We start from the raw sequence: 18653 nt of genomic DNA on the forward strand, positions 1-18653 counted from the left end.
CCGCGAGATCTGGGAGGTGGGGCGGGGCCGGAAGTTGGGCCCTCTCGCGAGGCCCAGCGGAGTGGGGACAGGAGGCCGCGAACACTGTGGAGGTCGTTGGAGTCACTTGCTTGCCACCAGTTCCTTCACTTGCTGGTCCGCGCCCTGCCTTCCCCAGCCATGCTGTCCGCCCTCGCCCGGCCTGCCGGCGCCGCTTTCCGCCGCAGCTTCAGCACCTCGGCCCAGGTAGGCCTCACGAGGGGCTGGCTGCAGGCGGAAGCCCCCGGCCTGGGGCACGTGCGTTTCTGGCCCGCGAGCTGCCCTGACCCCGGTCCAGCCTGCTCCACGGCGCCGCCGGGTACGGGCCGGCGGCTGTGACACCCTAGGCCGGCCCTGATACCGGGCGGAAAGTGCGGGAGAGAGGAGGGAGGTAGCCCAACTCCAGAACCGGTGCACTTTTCCCATCCTTAGCTCATCCCCGGGTTCCGCGGAAGGCCTGTTCTTGGACTGCACCCCTTCAGTCTTGAGAAGCCAGGGCTCTGGGGCCAGAAGTAATTTATGGTTTTATACAGCTTTGAGTAAATAACCTTGTTCTTCTTGACGCATGCAAATAAAGTATAATTATTAGCTCCATAACTGGACTGTGGTACTGAGGGTAGAGAACTGGTCCATGGTTACACAGTCATTTGGCTAGAGGATTAAAATTCAACTCTCCTGACCATTATCAATAGCTTTTGGATTAGCAAGCCTTTCCTCTAAGGACCTGAAGAATGCTTCATTTTAAGGACCTTTCTAAAGGATCCTTATGCCACAGTGTACTGGGCCTAACCCCCAGGTGTTTTAACAGGCCAATACTTGGCCTGGGACTATTAAAGCCTAAACTATTTTTAGCTATTTCTTCTGGGACAGTGGTTCTCAAGCTCTGGTGTGTGCAGAATCCCCTGAAAGCTAATAAAGATCAGAGGCCCAGATTCATTGAAGCAGGGTAGGACCTGGGCCTCTGTATTTTTACCAAGTGTCCCAGGCAATTCTGATACAACCAGAATCAGAACCCAGGAGATGCCCACATTGCCACACCCAAAAGGGAGTTGATTATTAAAGGAGAATCCAGATTTCTTATTTAGCTTGTCTTTCAGATCATTCTTCTGTGAGTTTAATTCATTTGGAAAATATATTGAGTATCCGTGCTTGCCAAGAGCAGGGCTGGGTATTGCAGGGGATACCAAGATGAATGAGAAGTGGCGCTTGAGATCAGCCAAAAATGAGTAAACTTAAGGCAAGTAGGGGTGATGAAGATTGATGCTGAGGAGTGGCAGGAGGAGCTGACCAAAGGTAAGACAGCGGGATTTACTGACACGATTTGATGAGGGGTCCTGAGAGAAGGAGGAGCATGAAGGACACGAAGCCTTTGGTGTTTGCTGAGATGGGAAAAAGACTGCTGGAAGAGAGTGGTTTGGGGCAGGTGGAGGATATCAGGAGCTCAGTTTTAGATATGTTGAGTTTAAAATGCCTATTATACATACAAGGAGAGATGTTGAGAAGGTAGTGTGTCAGAAAGGTGAGCTTGAGCCAAATGTTACATTGGTCTTCACATACTGTATTCTTTGGAGTAAACGTGTTGGGCACAACAACCTCAATATATGTATTGCTACAAATACATACTAGTGTAGTTGAGGTCTGTCCAGAAGGTATCCAGCCATGTAATGTGAGAAGCAAGGACATTTATTGAAGAAGATACAAGAACATTGTACATAGGACAGTGATGCCTCAATCCCCTTCAAAGTAGGCACCTTGGGACCTCACACAGTTTTCCCAGTTGCCATCAGTTGCCTGAATCTTATCGATGGTCTGAAACCTCTTCCCTTTCAAAGGCGATTTGAGTTTTGGGAAAAGCTAGAAATTGCAGAGGGCCAAATCTGGGCTGTAGGAAGGCCAAGTCACCTGGGTGATTTGATGTTTCACCAAAAACCTCTGCATGAAATGTGATGCATGAGTGGGCCTGTGGTTGTGATGGAGCTGTCAATCACCAGTTGCCCATAGATGCGGCCTTCTGAATTATTGAAATAGTTTCTGCATAAGGAATGAATGTTCAACCTTACTGCAAAATGTGATGCAGATGCATGGCTCTGCTTGCTCAGTCATTTTGAATGTGACAGCCACCCAGCACACTCAACAGAGTCTACTGCCCCAATGACTAATACAGTGAAGTTGTCATTGTTTACACATGCACATTACAGTCCTCTCTCCTTGGCTGCCAGGTTACATTGATGTCATGTAAACTGTTTTCCTTATATTAACAATGGCTAGACTTTTTCCAGACAGACCTCAAGTTATAACAAACAAAAAATAGAAACTTAAAAACTAACAGACTTTAAAAAGCAAAAGTGTAAATGAAAGGAGTGCTACTGCATGTCCATTTTCAAAACAGTTGCTAAGCAGTGTGCTGTTGACAACCACTTCTCAACTTAGAAGAGGTTACTGAGTTTGGAGACAGATCTTTTCCAAAGAGATGATGAGCTAACATCTGCAGTACCAAAGATTCTCACTTCATTGTAAAGCTTCCACCACTAAAGGGATGTGGTTTTATAAATGCTATCTAAGGTGATGAAATTCTGTAATGTACAGACAGGAACATCACCTCAGCACACTGAAAACAGCAGCACAAGTGAGGAGGTCATCCGCCTCCCTGCCTCCCTGCTTCCCTGTGTTCATCTCCTTATCATATGGGACTGATTGGCTAAGGACCCTGCTGAGGGCATCCGGTCAGCCTGTTTCTTGGTAGAGTTTAATTCTTTATCAGATAAAAATAAAAACACGACTTGAACATCTTTATCCTGTACCCCAGTGGAATTGTCTTGTGCCCCCATGGTGGAACCATTGCTCTGGTCAGCCTTGGAAGCCATGTTGAGTAATTCCGGCATGAGGAACTTCAGAAGCAAGGAAATGGTTAAAACTTTAAATTTTATGAAGGGTGGTTTGGAGGTGGTGCTGATGACCAAGTTAGATCATGGGAAGTAGGTTTGAGGTCCTGAGTCCTTCGTGTCCTAACTGAGTGTCTCTAATAAGGGAAGAGGCAGAAGCTGGTTCCAAAGTTTTTTTGTTTTGTTTTGTTTAAGATTTTATTTATTTATTTTTAGAGAGGGAAGGGAGGGAGAAAGAGAGAAATATCAATGTACAGTTGCTGAGGGTCATGGCCTGCAAACAGGCATGTACCCTGACTGGGAATCGAACCTGCGACACTTTGGTTCGCAGCCTGCACTCAATCCACTGAACTAGGCCAGCCAGGGCTCTGGTTCCAAAGTTTTAAGTTGGGGAGAACACAGGTGCCATTGGGGATGGGAGAGGTAGAGAGGATCAATTTATCTAGACAGTTGGGTTTGTGGGATCAGTGGAATGCCTAAAGCAGCTGGGAATGTGGAATTGGAATTTGGGAGTCCCTGGGATTAGGGAAAAGATATGGGAGTGGTAATTGAAGATCTGGAAGTGGATATGATTACCAGATTGGGTTCTGAGTTGGTCTGGCTAGTGAAGTCAAGGATTTACCTTTAAAGCATCAACTTAAAAAATAATTTCAAATCTTGGTTGTAGTGTGTGCTTTTTGAGTTTTCACTGAACAGATTGCATTGTGTGGGGTTGTTTTGGTTTGGGGCTTGTTTGGTTTGATTTTTGTTTCTGGTAATGAAAGCATGGTTTTACCAACATCAGTTGCTGCAGAATACAGTGTGCAGCAACAGCGTGAGGACCCAGAGTAGACAGCCGCCCCAGATGACCACACAAAGTTCTTTGTGTTCTTGTCCCTGCTGTCTTTTCTCAGTTTGTTTCCTAACTTCCTGACCACAGCCTGCCTGCCAGTCAGGAATAGGCTCCCTTCTCATTTGTGACTTTAGATTAGAAACAACAACATTGAGATTGGCCAGAATTTTGGTAAGGCCCAGAATGAGACCTAAAGAGGAAGAATGTCTTTAGTACAGTAGGAATGAGCTCCAGGGCAGGACTTAGATCTATTTTCTTTAATACTCTCTGTAAGAGACCAAATTTAAGACTCAAATCGCCTATGCTTGGCTTGTATACTAGCTTCATCACTTGCTGTCTTTGTGAAGCTGGGTATTTTACAACCTCTGTGCTTCAGTTCCTCATCTGTAAAATGAGTCTGTTAATATTGCTTAAAAGAGTTGTAAGAATTACATGAGGAGGCCCCAGCTGGCGTAGCTCAGTGGATTGAGCTCGGGCTGCGAACCAAAGTGTCGCAGGTTCGATTCCCAGTCAGGGCACATGCCTGGGTTGCAGGACATGACCCCCAGCAACCACACATTGATGTTTCTCTCTCTCTCTCTCTCTATCTCCCTTCCTTCACTCTCTAAAAATAAATAAATAAAATCTTCAAAAAAAAAATAAAAAAGAATTACATGAGGAAAGACTAAGTTCAGTGCCTGCCACAGAGCAGACCCTGATAAATGGCCAGCTGTCATCATTTTGTTTCCAGTGTTCCCAGTAAATGAGGTAGCTGGATGGCTTGAGTTTGGGGCAGAGCATTTCTTTGTAATAAATTCTGCCCTCCATAGGAAAGATCACTAAGAAGCAGGCATTGAATTGGTGGTTAAAAATGTCTGGGGTGGGGGTGATCTTAAGTATCAGTTCATCATCCTTCACAGACTCTTCCTCCCACCCCCTACATGCCGGTGTTCTTACTGCTCTTCTCACTCTGTTCCCTTTTGTGTCTTGTCCATGTCCATGGCTTCCATTAATCCCAGGACAGACACTATGACCCCGAGACCAAGCCCTTTGTCTGGGGACCTACCAGGCACATGTATGTGTCTGAATGTTTCAAGTGGCCCAAACTCAACATACAAGCAATGCATTATCCTTTTTCCCAAACCCCTTATCCCTCCTCAGTTCCCTCCGTGTGTAAAGACAGTGCTATCCAGTCCAGCCAGAAAGTCGTCACCTTAGATTCCTTCCTCTACTCACCACTTAGATGATTGAAGAAAGGGAGGGGGTAACTTGAATCTATTGCTACTATTCCTCAAGCCACTCATAGCCCACCCACCCTTGCTGCTGCATTTATTCCATCCTTCGGTCGCTCTTAGACTACTGCAGTAGCCTCCTTGCTTCCATTCTCATGCATTTCCACTCCATCTTCCGCTCTGCCTCGTGTCTTTCTGATACAGATTTGGTCACATTCTTCCCAGCTTGTGAGGCCCTTCAGTGGTTCCCGTTACCTACAAGGACTTAGATATTCTGTGCTTGGCCCTACCGCTTCCTTTCTCCATATGTATCCAACAGTGCTCAAGTCGTAAAGAACTGCTGGGGCTGCTTCCCGTGAGTGGGCCATGCTCCATGCCCCCCCTCCCGCCCCCGATATCTACCTGGTAAACTACCTACCCTCAAAACCCCCTCCAATAGTTTATTCTTCCCTGTTTGTGCTGCTGCTCTTGCTAGTATATGCCTCTGTGGCACTTGTCACACTAGGTGCCATTTAAGTTTCCCTGTCTTTCACTTTATAGGTCTTATTGACACTAAGAAAGCCAGTCCGGCACCTGGCACATAGAAATTTGGTGACTGTTGAATTGTAATGAGCCTTAATGGATGAATATCGGCCACTTTGGAAAACAGTCTGGCAGTTTCTAAAAAGATTAAACGTGGAGTTGCCACATGACTTGTCAGTTCCACTCCTTGGTGTATACCCAAGAGAATTAAAAGCATGTCTGTACAAAAACTTACACATGCATATTCAAAGCAGTGCTATTGATTATAGCCAAAGGAAGAAACAACCCAATTGTCCAGCTGATGAATGGCTAAACAAAATGTGGCAGGCAAAGCCATATGATGAGTATTATTCAGCCATGAAAAGAAATGGGCCCTGGCTGGTGTGGCTCAGTAGATTAAGTGCCAGCCTGTGAACCAAAGAGTCACCAGTTCGATTCCTAGTCAGGGCACATGCCTGGGTTGCAGGTCCATCCCTAGAGGGGGCGCACGAGAGGTAACCACACATTGACATTTCTCTCCCTCCCTCCCTCCCTTCCTCTCTGGTCATAAATAAATAAATCTTTTTTTCAAAAGAGAAATGGGGTACCAATATGTGCTACAACATGGATGAACCTTGGAAGCATTATGGTCAGTAAAAGAAGCCACGTGTTACGAGATGCCATTCATACGTGAAACATCCAGCGTAGGCAAAGGCAAATCCATAGGGTCGAAAGTAGGTGAGCAGTTGCCAGGGGTTATATGGAAATGGGAAGTAAGGCATTGGGTTTCTTTGTAAAGGATAACGGTTCTACAACTCTGCCTATGCTAAAACCATTGGATTGTACATTTTAAATGAGTGGACTATGTAGGGAAATAACATCTCAATAAAGCTGTTTGTTTGTTTTAATAAATGCAACTAGATGATGACCAGTTATTAGATCTAGTTAGCTCTGGAGCAGTTGTTGAAAGTCAGGTAATATGACTTCAGTTCCGGTAAGCTGATCAGTGAAGTGATACAAAAGCATCTAGTCTGGCCTTTCAGATGTTAATGAGACAGTCTAGTTTCTTTGGAAACCTCCCCCCACTACTAAACTATCACTTTTTAAACTGTTTTTGACATGCCAGAGCCAACTGCAGCTTGTTCTGCTCAGCTTGGTGGGGAGCAGTAGTAATTCTCAAACCTCAGCAGGTGTCAGAATCACTTGGGGAAACTTGGTAGCAATATAAAGTCCTAAACCAGATCCTCTGTGACTGGCCCTCTGTTATTTTTGTTTCTGTTTTTTGTTTGTTTTTGTTTTGTTTTCATTTGTTTTTAAGTTCAGCCCGTAATTCCCAAAATTTGGGAACTGATGTGGAGTAAGGAGTCAGACTGCAGATCTGTCTGACCTGGTAGAAATTTAAATATACACATCCCTCATAAGCCTGCCTTAGGCTTTAGCTGAGATGGTGCTAGAATCTTCCCTGATCCTTGTTCCCCAGATAGCTGATTGCCGTCCCACCCTGCACCTCTCCTGCACACAGTTTATACCGGTAGGTCTTTTCCCTTAGCTTCTCGCACATCTCTTTACTTGTCCCCTCTAGAGCCGGCAGGGGCCTTCGTTCCTGCAGTCCCACGTGTGATGACTAGCCCATTGGTAGGTGCTCAGTAAATGGTTATTGTTTTTAAAACTGCAGATTGAAAGTAAGGCTGCTGTTACCAGGCCAGCTTCCTGAAAGAGTAAAGCTTACTCATCTTTCAGAGGGTATTTGAGGTAGGACCCTATTATGACCTTTATAGACTTCAGTTTTCCTGAGCCAAGCCTTAAACTTCACAAGGAAACAGGATCTTTGGACCAGTGAAAATACAGTTGTGTCTTCCTTTGGCACCTGTGTGATAAAGGATGATGGTGCAGCCCTGGCTAGGCAGCTCAGTTGGTTAGGGCAGCATCCTGATACACCAAGATCATGGGTTCCGTCTCTGGTCAGGGTGCATACAAGAAGCAACCAATGAATGCATATGTCTCTCCCTCTGCTCTCTAAAAATTAACGAATAATTTCTTTAAAGCCAGTGCAGTAATGTACAGGAGGTATCCTTTTAATGTGAATCCATTTAATGCTGATTCCATCCTAAGAGTTCTTCCTCTCTGCCTCTTTTTAGAACAATGCGAAAGTAGCTGTGCTTGGGGCTTCCGGAGGAATCGGGCAGCCCCTTTCGCTTCTCCTGAAGAACAGCCCTTTGGTGAGCCGCCTGACCCTCTACGATATTGCTCACACACCCGGAGTGGCTGCAGATCTGAGCCACATTGAGACCAGAGCGACTGTGAAAGGTAACAGGCACACTGGCCCTGGAGCATTTGCACCCCTTCTCTCCAGCAGACCGAGGTTCAAGTTTGCAGTAAGATCCTTGGATGAAACTAGATGTTTGGAGACAGGATATCCATGTTCAGTTTAGAGTTAACTTTTACAAATCATCACACCTTTTTGGACTTGTCTATAAAAATTTAAATAATAGTGTCTTTCAGAAAAATAAACGTGGTCTGACCTTCCCTTTTGAAATTTGTCCTAACTTGAAAGGTAACATGATGATGGGGGGGGGACCTCCTGCAGGGACTTGGGGCAGTAAGAAACGCTGTTCCTGGTCATCACAGGCCGCCTTCCCATGCCATGGGCCAGCTTCCCCAGAGGATGGCCACCTCAGGGAAGTCTGCCTTCCTATTCGGGAAATGTGGGTATGTTACCCAAAAAGTAATTCATACTTGCATATAATTATATATATATGCTGCTTATTTTACCTTCACACCTTAGCAACATTTCTCATGTCACCAACTCTTGATGCAGTCAGTTTCGAAGCAATACTGTAATTTATCACTTACTTAGTATTATTCCCAGGCTGTGGACCATTGGGCTCTTTCTTGTTTTTCTCTACTATAAATATATAAGCTATGGTAAACATTCTCATCTTTTTTTAAGATTTTATTTATTTTTAAAGATTTTTATTTTTATTTATTTTTAGAGAGTCAGGGCGGTGGGGGAGAAAGAGAGGGAGAGAAACATCAATGTGTGAGAGAAATGATTGTTTGCCTTAACCAGGGACCTGGCCAGCAACCCAGGCATATGGCCTGACCGGGAATCAACCTGTGACCTTTTAGTTTGTGAGACGACACCCAATCCACTGGGCCACACCAGTGAGGGCCTTGTTTATTTTTAGAGAGAGGAGGAGGTGGAGAAGAAAGACAGGGAGAGAAACATGGACCAGGAATTGAACCAGAGACTTTTTACTTTTCAGGACAATGCCCAACCCACTGAGCACACCGGTCAGGGCGAACATCCTCAACTTTGTTATATTTTGTTTCTTAGAGGCGTAAAAGTAGAATTAGTATGACTAGTTTAAGGTTTTCGCTATAAAGTACCTAACTGTCCAGAGAGGTGAAAACAACACAGGAGGCTGACTCTCATTTGTTTATGAGCCTTTCGTAGTCGCCCTGAACTTGTTTGCTCGTTTGTTTTTGTGTTGTAGACTTGATTTTCTTCAAGCTCTTGCAAATAAGGAAAAAGTTAATCAAAATCAAGGCAGATTTGGTCATTGGAGCAAATGTCCCCAAAATCCTTAAAAGTAGACCTTATTTCCCTTAGATGCAAGGAATAAGCAAAATACGTGCTAATAATTAGAGTTCTTGTGTATCAGCACGGAGGGCTTTTTTCACGGCCTTCAGTGTGCCCTCTGGCCTGACCTGAGATGGAGCTCTCGCTAGGAAGAGCATGACGTAGAATAAGCAGCTCTTCTAACTGGGAGCTGAGCAGGTGCTAGTGAGTAAAGATGAGTGGCCGACTTGGTTTGGTTTCCTACCAACCTGGAGAGTTAATCCATTCTGAGTCTGGGGCCTGGACAAATGGAGACCGGAGGAAAGTGGAGTGAAGGGGGCATTCCTGCCAGCCAGAAGTGTCAGATTCACAGGGCGGTAGTCCTCCAGGGAAAGGAAGCATGCCATAGGTGGGCCTGCCAGCCTTTCCTGTGGCTGGTGGTCACAATGCAGGTGGGGTCATCCTTCTGGGTGTGTCCCCACAGGTGAGCTAGTCCCACCAGGTCACAAATGATAAGATTGCTCTTATGGGTGTTCTTCTAGGCTACCTCGGACCTGAGCAGCTGCCAGACTGCCTGAAAGGCTGTGATTTGGTAGTTATTCCAGCTGGAGTCCCGAGAAAACCAGGTGTGTGCTTGAAAGCTCTCCCCCCCATCCCCCCCCCCCCGCCCCCCGCCAACATCTCCCTGCAAGTCAGATGAGGAAGTAGTTTTCTGTGAAAAATGGAGCTAGTCAGATCTCTCTGCTGCAGAAAAAATTCCGAAAGTTCTCCATTGCCTGCAGCATAAAGATCAAGGCCTCCAGGTACCCCCCTGCCCGGAATGCCCTTTCTTCCACTTGTCTCCCTAACCCTAACCCTTACCATAACCCTTGGGAATCCTTCCTGATTCCCCTCCCCCTGCCCCACCCCCACACGTCCCTGTTTGGACACTTGTCACACTGGGCTGTTTTCCCTGCAAGACAAATGAACAGAAACCCTGTCCATGTTGGAATTTCCTGTAACGGCTAACACACAGCACTTGGCACATAGGAAATGTCTCCCTGTGTTTTGTGAACATCTTGAATTGGGTTATTCTCAGGTATGACACGGGATGACCTGTTCAACACCAATGCCACAATCGTGGCCACCCTGACTGCTGCCTGTGCCCAGCACTGCCCTGAGGCCATGATCTGCGTCATCGCAAACCCGGTGGGTGCTGCTAGCACTGTGTGAGAGCTCACAGTCAGCGGGGGGTGCTGATGGCATGGGGGCATACTCAGACTCACACACCGAAGTGGGAAGTCGGGTGAACTACATCTGTTCCCTAAGGATGCCTTCTGGCAGGGACTGAGTTTGAACCTGGTTTTTCCATCAATTAACTGTATGCCTTTGGGCAAATCACTTCCCTTCTCTGAACTTTAGTTTCTCCACCTGGAAAATCCAGACATGATTTGGTAGCTTGTGGACTTTTATTGTGCTGTACCAAGGGTTTGCAACTCCTGGTTCCCTAGCATTCCCTCATTTACAGATAAAGGCCCCAACTCCTAGGGAGTTGACGTAGTCTGCCCAGGGTTACTGTGCGCAGTGACAGGGCTGGGACTGTACCCTGCACCCTCTGAGCGTTAGCCCTGTGCTGTGCTGTGTTTTGTTGGGAGTGGCCGTTCAGGCATAAGTTCTGGCTGGAGCAACAATACCCTGTGGAGCCATCACCACACTTTTGATAGTTCAGGGGTCTTGTGCATGTTTGAATTATGGACTCAGGGGCCACTGAGGGAAGAGCCCCTACTGCAGTCTGAACCCTGGCTCCTTTGTTCATGTGGAGGGGAAAGGAGCACTCCAGCTGGGCAGGAGGTGCGCCTGCTGTGGCCTGCTCTTGTCGCTCCATGGCTGTGCTCGCAGAATGCAGGGCAAATTATGCCTCTCTCTTGGATTTACTAGGTTAACTCCACCATCCCCATCACCAGTGAAGTTTTCAAGAAACATGGAGTATACAACCCCAATAAGATCTTTGGGGTGACAACCCTGGATGTTGTCAGAGCCAACACTTTCGTCGCAGAACTGAAGGTAAGAGCCACATCGGGTGTTTTTCATGCTCCCTTTTCTGAACTTCTCCGGGCTATCCTTGGCTCACATATGGGCATAGAAGACACCAGGGCACTAACAGGTCACTTAGAACTTGGGAGTTTTAAATGTTTTTAATGGCTTGCCTCCTTGGTGGGAAGTAGCTCCCACATTTTGGGGGACGGCATCTAAAGAGCAGGCCCCTGCAGGGTTGAGCCAGCCAGTGTCGGACTTGACTCGGCCTGCTCCTCTTCTGCTTCTCCCTGATGCATCCAGGGTTCGGGCTTTCTCTGGGTTTCTCATTGCCTGGACTCACCAGGAGTTTGTGTTCTTTCTCAGGCCTGATTACCCAGGGAAACCCGTGCGCCGCCCCCCGTTTCCTAGCTCAGGGCTGCACTGCCCCTTTTCATTGTTACAGGCTTGAGTCAGGCAGAGGAGACAAGGCAGCCAAGAGATAGGAGACTTCTCGCAGGCAGAATGAGGACTTTGTCAAAGCTGAGGGGCAAGGGCTGATCACTGCCTTTTTCCACAGCCCCCAAGTCCTTCCCTGAGGGCTTTCCCACGTGATCATGCTTGTCTTAGGTCGTTCCACCCTTGGGGAATCTTTCCAATCATTGACTAACTGATCAAGCAATGGGGGCCAGGCAAGGAGCACAAGTGGCGCTCCTGCCAGGGAGATGAGCTTTGTCTCCTTTGTGGCTTCTGGTCCAGAGGTCTCTCACTCAGCCTTAGCAATGGGGGGGTTGCAGCTCCTGAAGCCAGGCAGGGCAGTTCCCAGCATCTCCCCCTTTCTTGTTTTTTAAATCAATTGTTGTTGTTAAGTCCAAGGTCATTGCCTCTAGAAACTAGTATTAACAGGAATTATTCACTAATCGTTAGATAAATTATTATATAAATCCTGAGCATTCAGAATTGTTGTCCCTAGGCTATAGTTCTGGCTCCTCTTGTTGGGTTACCTGTGGTAGCTTTCTTCGGAGAGGTCCGATCTTGCCAGTTGTCTGCTGCTTCTTGGGCTGCGGGGCTCATCCTGAGCTGGGTTTGCCACCAGCACTAGGTTTGGGGTCGTTGGTGCCTTTCACAACACGCTGTCTGGTCTTTGTCATTATGAATCTAGCAGAACCACTTACTTTGGCCTCAAAAAGTCTCCTTCTTGAACTTGAGGTCATTTTTTTATCTGACTTTTGCAGATGAGGGGTGCCTCTCTAAAGTAGGGGACACTGTACACAGCTTGGTGAGAAGTGCACACACAGGACTGTTGGACTTGACTTTACTCCCCCGTGCACCAGGCAGGCCTGCCTCTGAAGTGCTGGTGCCGCCCCACTTCAGCCTACCCTGTGACACGTTCCTCAGGCGCAGTTCTGGGTGTGGGTGTCACCACAGTCCAGAAGACGTGGCCCCAGGCCGTGGCTGCTCTGTGGAGAAGCACTTTAATTCAAGAGATAATTTAATTGAATAACCGGTTCAGTTCGGTGTATGTCATGTGATTCCCTTGAGTCAGGAAAGGCTTTGTGGAAGAGATCACATTGGAGCTGAGAGTGCGCGGGCCGGGGTGCCGGGACCCCAGCTCCCCAGGAACAGCAGTACCCATTCTCTGAGGGCTCCCGTGGCACTGCCCGCTTTCAGAGCACTCCGTGTGCCCGGGCCCTGCTCGTGTGCACAGTGCAGTAGCTGCCTGTGGCTGTTAAATCAGATCAATAAAATGAGAAATTCATGTCTTCCGTCACACTGGCCAGACTTCAGATAGCCACATATGGCCTCTGTGTTCTTGCAGGGAGTCCTATTAGATGGTGCTGTCTTAGCCTAGAAGTGGTACTGTTTGAGGTGGAGATGGGGGATCTCGGCCCCTCCCAGAGAATTAGTGCTTGACATGCCTCAGTTACGGAAGTGCCCTCACTTACCTCAGGCTGTCTGGCATTCTGGAGAATTCCTGAAGAGTCAAAACTGACCCCAAAGCTCCCAGTGCCTGGTTCCTCCCTCAGCCCTCTTGGCCACCTTCCCCTTCCCCAGGCTCATGAGTGTTTCTGGTTCACATTCCATACTTTGCTGATGTGGTGCGTGTTCTTCATTGCTGCTGGCCTTTGCTCATTTTGCCCAGAGTATGCTTCCCCTGGGGAAGGCCTCCTGTTTCTTCCCAGGTGAAGTTAGGGCAGACCCAGGAAGCCTTGCCACACTGACGAAGTGTTCCCCTGGCTTCCATAGTGATGTTTCTTTGTGTTTGTCTCATGAGACAGTAAGTTTCTCAAAAGCAGGGGCTTTTGTCTGTTTATGCCTGTGTCCTGGTGGCGGGCACAACACCTTGGCCTCCGAGGGTCCTGCTGTGCCCACCCCCTAGAGGCTGAGCCTCCCTTCTTGGGTGAGGCTGGTTCCCAACTTAGGTTAGGGCTGTTCTCTTCAGCAGCTGCAGCATTTGGAGAACATGGCATCATTTTGGGACCGTTCACCTCTGTCCCTTAACTCCCCCCAGATTTTTATTACTTTATTTTTTACAGTCATAAATAATCAGTTCACAGATTCTCTAGGGCGTTGTCCCTCCACTTAGCAAACACACCATCCTCTTCCAGCGAGCCCACTAACAAGCCAGGGTGTTCTGACCCTTGCCGGTTTTGTTCTTTCTGTCCCGATTGCTGTTTGAATTGAAGCCCAGAGTTGTTGCCCCTGGGCTTCCTGGAATTGTTTTTGAATTTTACCCTGAAATGCGCGAAAGGGAATTTGACATATTGTCTGTGAGAGTGTGAGCACCCGAGTCTGGGCTTGTGCAGGGGAGTAGCATTGTCTGTGAGGAAGAGACTGTCGTTCTTTGATTCTGAGAAGAAGGGACCGCTTGCAGGGGTGGCTACAGTGAGGCAGTTTTCAACGCACTGTAAAGGGAAAACCTCATCGTGAACTCAAGATGACAAGTTACTCCTCACTACTTGTGTTCAGACTTGTGAGAACAGGGGCAGGTCCGTGGTAGGTCTGAGCAAGGCTGGCGTCAGTCTCGTCTCTGATTTCTTTGTTTTATTCTGAGTTCTGTGGGGTTTTCCAATATTGGTGCTTTGGTGGATATGTCATGTTTTATACCTAAAAGAGCTTGTTAAAAATTAACCAAGCTGCTCTGGCTGGTGTGGCTCAGTGGATTGAGCACTGGCCTGCAAACTGAAGGGTTGCCAGTTTGATTCCCTGTCTAGGGTGCATGCCTGGGTTGCGGGTCAGGTCTCCTGTAGGGAGTGCATGAGAGGCAACCACACATTGCTATTTCTCTGTCTTTCTCCCTTTTTTCCCCTCTGTCTAAAAATAAATAAAAAAATCTTAAACAAACAAACAATTAATCAAGCTTCACATTTTGTTGACCAGAGTTTGGATCCAGCTCGAGTCAATGTCCCTGTCATTGGAGGCCACGCTGGGAAGACCATCATCCCTTTGATCTCTCAGGTGGGTGTGCGCCCTTGCCAGGAAGCCTTAATCCCATGACCGCCTTTGAAAGGTTCCACTGGGAGGCACTCTGTACAGACTGACAAAGGTCTACCCGTCTGTGTAGTCTGAAAGGGTTCCTGCTGTGGGTGCAGCCCAGCCCCAGTTGTCCAGGGTGTCTGGACTGGTGTGGGGCCTGGCTAGGTGCCCATGTTTCAGGAGCCCACAGCCATGTGCAGTGAGTGTACTCGGAAGGTGCTCAGACAAGGCGAGCACCATGAGGAAGGAGATGCGTGCAATCAGCATCAGCACCCCTGAGCATAATGCACTGAGAAGTATGCACGGTATCTGTGGTATTCCTGCCAAAACTGCATGACCTTACAAGAAAATCCTGCGGAAACACCTTACAGATCCCAGCTGCTTCTGCAAAATGAGAGAGCTCTTGCCAAGTGTCAGAAAAGATAAGCAGGACCGAGGAACTGTGAGAGAAGAGACAGAGTAGACTTGGGTGAAATGACGTAGTCTGTTGCCAGTGAGGTCCTGAATAGGAACCTGGAACAGCAGAGGGACAGCAGTGGGAAAACCAGTGGTGTTTAAATAAGGTCTGCAGTTCAGTTAGTAATGCACTGATACTTGTCTCCTGTCCTTCACGTACAGTGTTACCATGAGGGTAAGACAGGTGAGGGAAATCTTTGTACTGCTTTTACAACTTTTCTCTAAGTCTAAAATGAGTCCAAAACATAAAAAGTTCTTAAAAAACGAGTAGGGACCTCCCAACAAAGTTGACTCTTTGAAGAAAGGCTCTTGGTTTCCCATGTAGTGGTGACGCGAGAGACCCTCTGGGAGGCAGGTGAGGACCGTGCGTGCAGGAGCTGGGCGCGATGCCTGCAGCCAGAACCTGCTCACGGGACCCCTGTGTCTCTCTGGCTTGCAGTGTACCCCGAAGGTGGACTTCCCCCAGGACCAGCTGACAGCCCTCACCGGGCGCATCCAGGAGGCCGGCACCGAGGTGGTGAAGGCTAAGGCTGGAGCAGGTAGGTTTCTCGGAGGCAGTTCGTGGGTGGGGCGCTGATGCCAGAGGCCCTGTTAAGAAAGAGTTCAGAGTTGAAGACTACAGGGGCCTGGGCAAGGAGCAAATACTTGCTGCATTTCCTGTTTGTTCGCTTGATAGAAAACCCTGTATCAGGGAGCTCAGCTTGCTCGGTAGAGTGGAGTGGCGCTTGAGGTTGGCAGAGCTAATTCCTGCCATTCGTGAGTTTGTGAATTGAGGGGTGCTGGCCTAAAGGCTCCACAACTAAAGCTGAGATTTCGACAGATGCTTGATTTAGCTGGTGGGGCGGGCTCACCTGGATCTTCCAGCCTCTGTGCTAGCTGGGTCGACCTCTCTGTGTCCTCCTAGGCTCTGCCACCCTGTCCATGGCATATGCTGGAGCCCGGTTTGTCTTTTCCCTTGTGGATGCAATCAACGGAAAGGAAGGAGTTGTCGAATGTTCCTTTGTTAAATCCCAAGAAACAGACTGTCCCTATTTCTCCACACCGTTGCTGCTAGGGGTACGTATCCTGGAGGCTGGGTCTCTTAACTGTACAAGGAGCATTCTCGCAAAGACTCGGGAGCTCTGCCCTGTCTGGTCGTTTCATAATTCAGAGTTCCTTTGTGCAGTCACTGCACCTCACCGCATTTGCCTGGTGTGTGTGTGTGGGTTTTTGAGGGTGGAGGTGCATTGCAGAATTAAGAGCAAGGAGGAACTGTGGGATTGGCACCTCCTGGCACAGGTATTTCATTGCCCAGGGGTCTGACAGCTGGTCATCAGTGGCTACCCGGGTGTGTTTTCTGATGAGACCCTTGTTCCATCTTAGAGCAGCCCATGGGCAGCTCTGAAAGAAGCTCTGGAAGCTTTGCCACACCAGTCTCCCTATAGCTTATTAGACTTGTCCATTCCTGTCCTGACCTCAGGGCCTACCAGCCTGATCCCCCGCCACAGAGGTCTGGAGATGGTGTGCAGCTGCTCCTTCCAGTTCAGGCATCCTGGTTTCTTGCTCCCTGCCTCCCTGGTTTTCCTTCTGGGAATGTGCTGCTGATCGCTCCCTAGAAACTCATGGTATCTGGACGGAGCCCATCTGGGGTTCTGCTAGCTTCAGCCGGACTCTTTTTTTGGTCCGGTTGACTCTCGAGTCTTCAGTGAGCCAATACCCCTAGGTCTCACTCACACAGACCATCAAGCCAGGTCTCCATTTCTTAGGTGTGGGCAGCTGCTGAAATCAGGCAGACGTGTGCTGGCCTTCACCTCATTCCCAGAAAGAAACTTTTTAGTGACTTGCTGGTCCACCCAGAGGCCCTTCCCACAGACACCGAGATGTTAAAAGATCAGTAAGATGTGGCCCCAGGCCTCAGGGGCTCCGTGCGGTGGAGAGACTGACGCTGAAACACGTTAATTCAGTGACGCGTTCAGCACAGGCATGTGCGGGATGCAGCCAGGCCTGTGGGAAGGAGCACAGGGGGCTGGCTGGCTGTCCACGTCGGGAAGGGCCTTCCAAGGAGGTGGGTGGTGGCAGAGACACTATCAGACATCTGCCTACTGAAACCCATTGGATTCAGGTGGGTATTAAAATGTTTCTTTAGTCCTTTATCAACTTGGGAAACACACTAGAACCCAAAAGTATGCTCCATGCGAGGGAGAATAACATCAAGTGCTACTAATTATCGAGAACTTGATATGCCAAATTACCCACGTGTATTCACAGCCTCCCTCGAGGTAGGTAGTGCCCTTATTTTATACATGAGGAAGCCAGCTTGGTGGGAACCACTATCCAGGACACAAGCAAGGTGACGGCCCATGTCCCTAGGACTGACTGAACCCCGAGCTCCGGGAGCTCGCAGCCCCTCCGCAGCTGCCCCGAACCACGGTGCAGATAGTCTAGGCAGAGCTGGTGAAGTTTCAAGTTAGGTTTTCCGTAAAAAACTTATTTATGGAAACTAACTTTGTTGTAAAAATTTTCTGCCTCCCTTTCAGAAAAAGGGCATCGAGAAGAATCTAGGCATCGGCAAAGTCTCCCCTTTTGAAGAGAAGATGATCGCTGAGGCCATTCCTGAGCTGAAAGCCTCTATCAAGAAAGGAGAAGACTTTGTAAAGAACATGAAATAAGGGCAATTAGTGAGCAGTCCATTTCCTTAACTTATTATGGCATCATGTCACTGTAAAGGAATTTCCGATATCTTTGTATTTCAATTTGCTTTGATGATGAGTATTGTATTAACTTGACCATCCCTTCCAAATCGTGGGTCTACTGATGCATCAATAAAAGTGGGTTTTGATTTTCTTTTTCAAGGTATCTTTCATAAATACTGTGCTTTCGGCCCCATTGGAGCTGACTGCAGAGTGTCTGGCATCTCATCACAAATCAGAACTAGATGTTATTTAAATATTAGACTGAAGCAAGATGGTTTTGCCAGTAGCTTTAAGAAAGCCTAGCATACCAGTCGCTGCTCCTGCCAGCCCTCCTCTTTGCACCACTGCGTCCCTCAGCGTGTAAACTGAGAAGGGTCAGCTCAGTGGCTGGGGCCAGGCCATTGCTTTCTGTCCCTATTTCTGTGTGGTGGTTTCCAGCTAAGCAAACAGTACCATTTTCTACATTGGGGCTGTGTTGGCTGACCACTGTCCCACTCTGGATTTTGTCCTCTTCTGTTGGAGCCATGTGACTGTGACATCCCATAGTCAGTGTTGTGAGGAAAGTTGGGGTGGGGGCAGGGACGACCAAACCACCAGCTGTGGTGGCAGGACCAAAGACACAGTGCTGTCTGTCCTGAGGGAAAGGCGGCTCTGCGTCTGTCTTCCTCAGTGACCTGGAAGAGACTTTGTTGTATAGGCTGGGCTTAGGACAAATGTGGGGCATTAAAAGGGGACCTGATTCCCTTCAGTGCTGGGTGCCATCGGCCCCCCAGAGCCATGGCCCCTGAAGTGGAAATGGCTCCATGGCTGAGAGAGCTTTGGTAATGGGCAGTGTCCGTCCACTGAAGGGTGAAGGGGCAGGCAGGGGTGCGGCTGTGCCCAGTGGAACTCAAACATGGGTTTTATAATCAAGAGTGATGTCGTTTTGTTAAACAGTAATACATGTTCATTGTTTGAAACCTAGAATGTAGCCAAAAAATAAAGCAGGAAGTAGTCACCAGTAATAAACAGTATTTATTCTCTTGATTTTGCATATTTCAAAAAGTTGAG

The 18653-nt window shown here is 48.1% G+C and overlaps 1 protein-coding gene across 1 annotated transcript; it reads left to right on the plus strand.

Annotated features, from left to right (window-relative positions):
• Nucleotides 1–33: 33 nt before the first annotated feature.
• On the plus strand, nt 34–18607 carry MDH2 (malate dehydrogenase 2). Its single transcript, XM_045819568.1, has 9 exons — nt 34–225; nt 7583–7751; nt 9549–9632; nt 10085–10194; nt 10924–11049; nt 14380–14457; nt 15371–15470; nt 15836–15987; nt 17448–18607. Exons 1-9 carry the CDS (start codon nt 160–162, stop codon nt 17577–17579), a joined length of 1017 nt encoding a protein of 338 aa, XP_045675524.1. The 5' UTR covers nt 34–159; the 3' UTR covers nt 17580–18607.
• The last annotated feature ends 46 nt before the right edge of the window (nt 18608–18653 follow it).

The sequence above is a fragment of the Phyllostomus hastatus genome, unplaced genomic scaffold (assembly GCF_019186645.2).
Source record: "Phyllostomus hastatus isolate PE091 unplaced genomic scaffold, TTU_PhHast_1.1 phas_scaffold_385, whole genome shotgun sequence".
Lineage (NCBI taxonomy): Eukaryota > Metazoa > Chordata > Mammalia > Chiroptera > Phyllostomidae > Phyllostomus > Phyllostomus hastatus.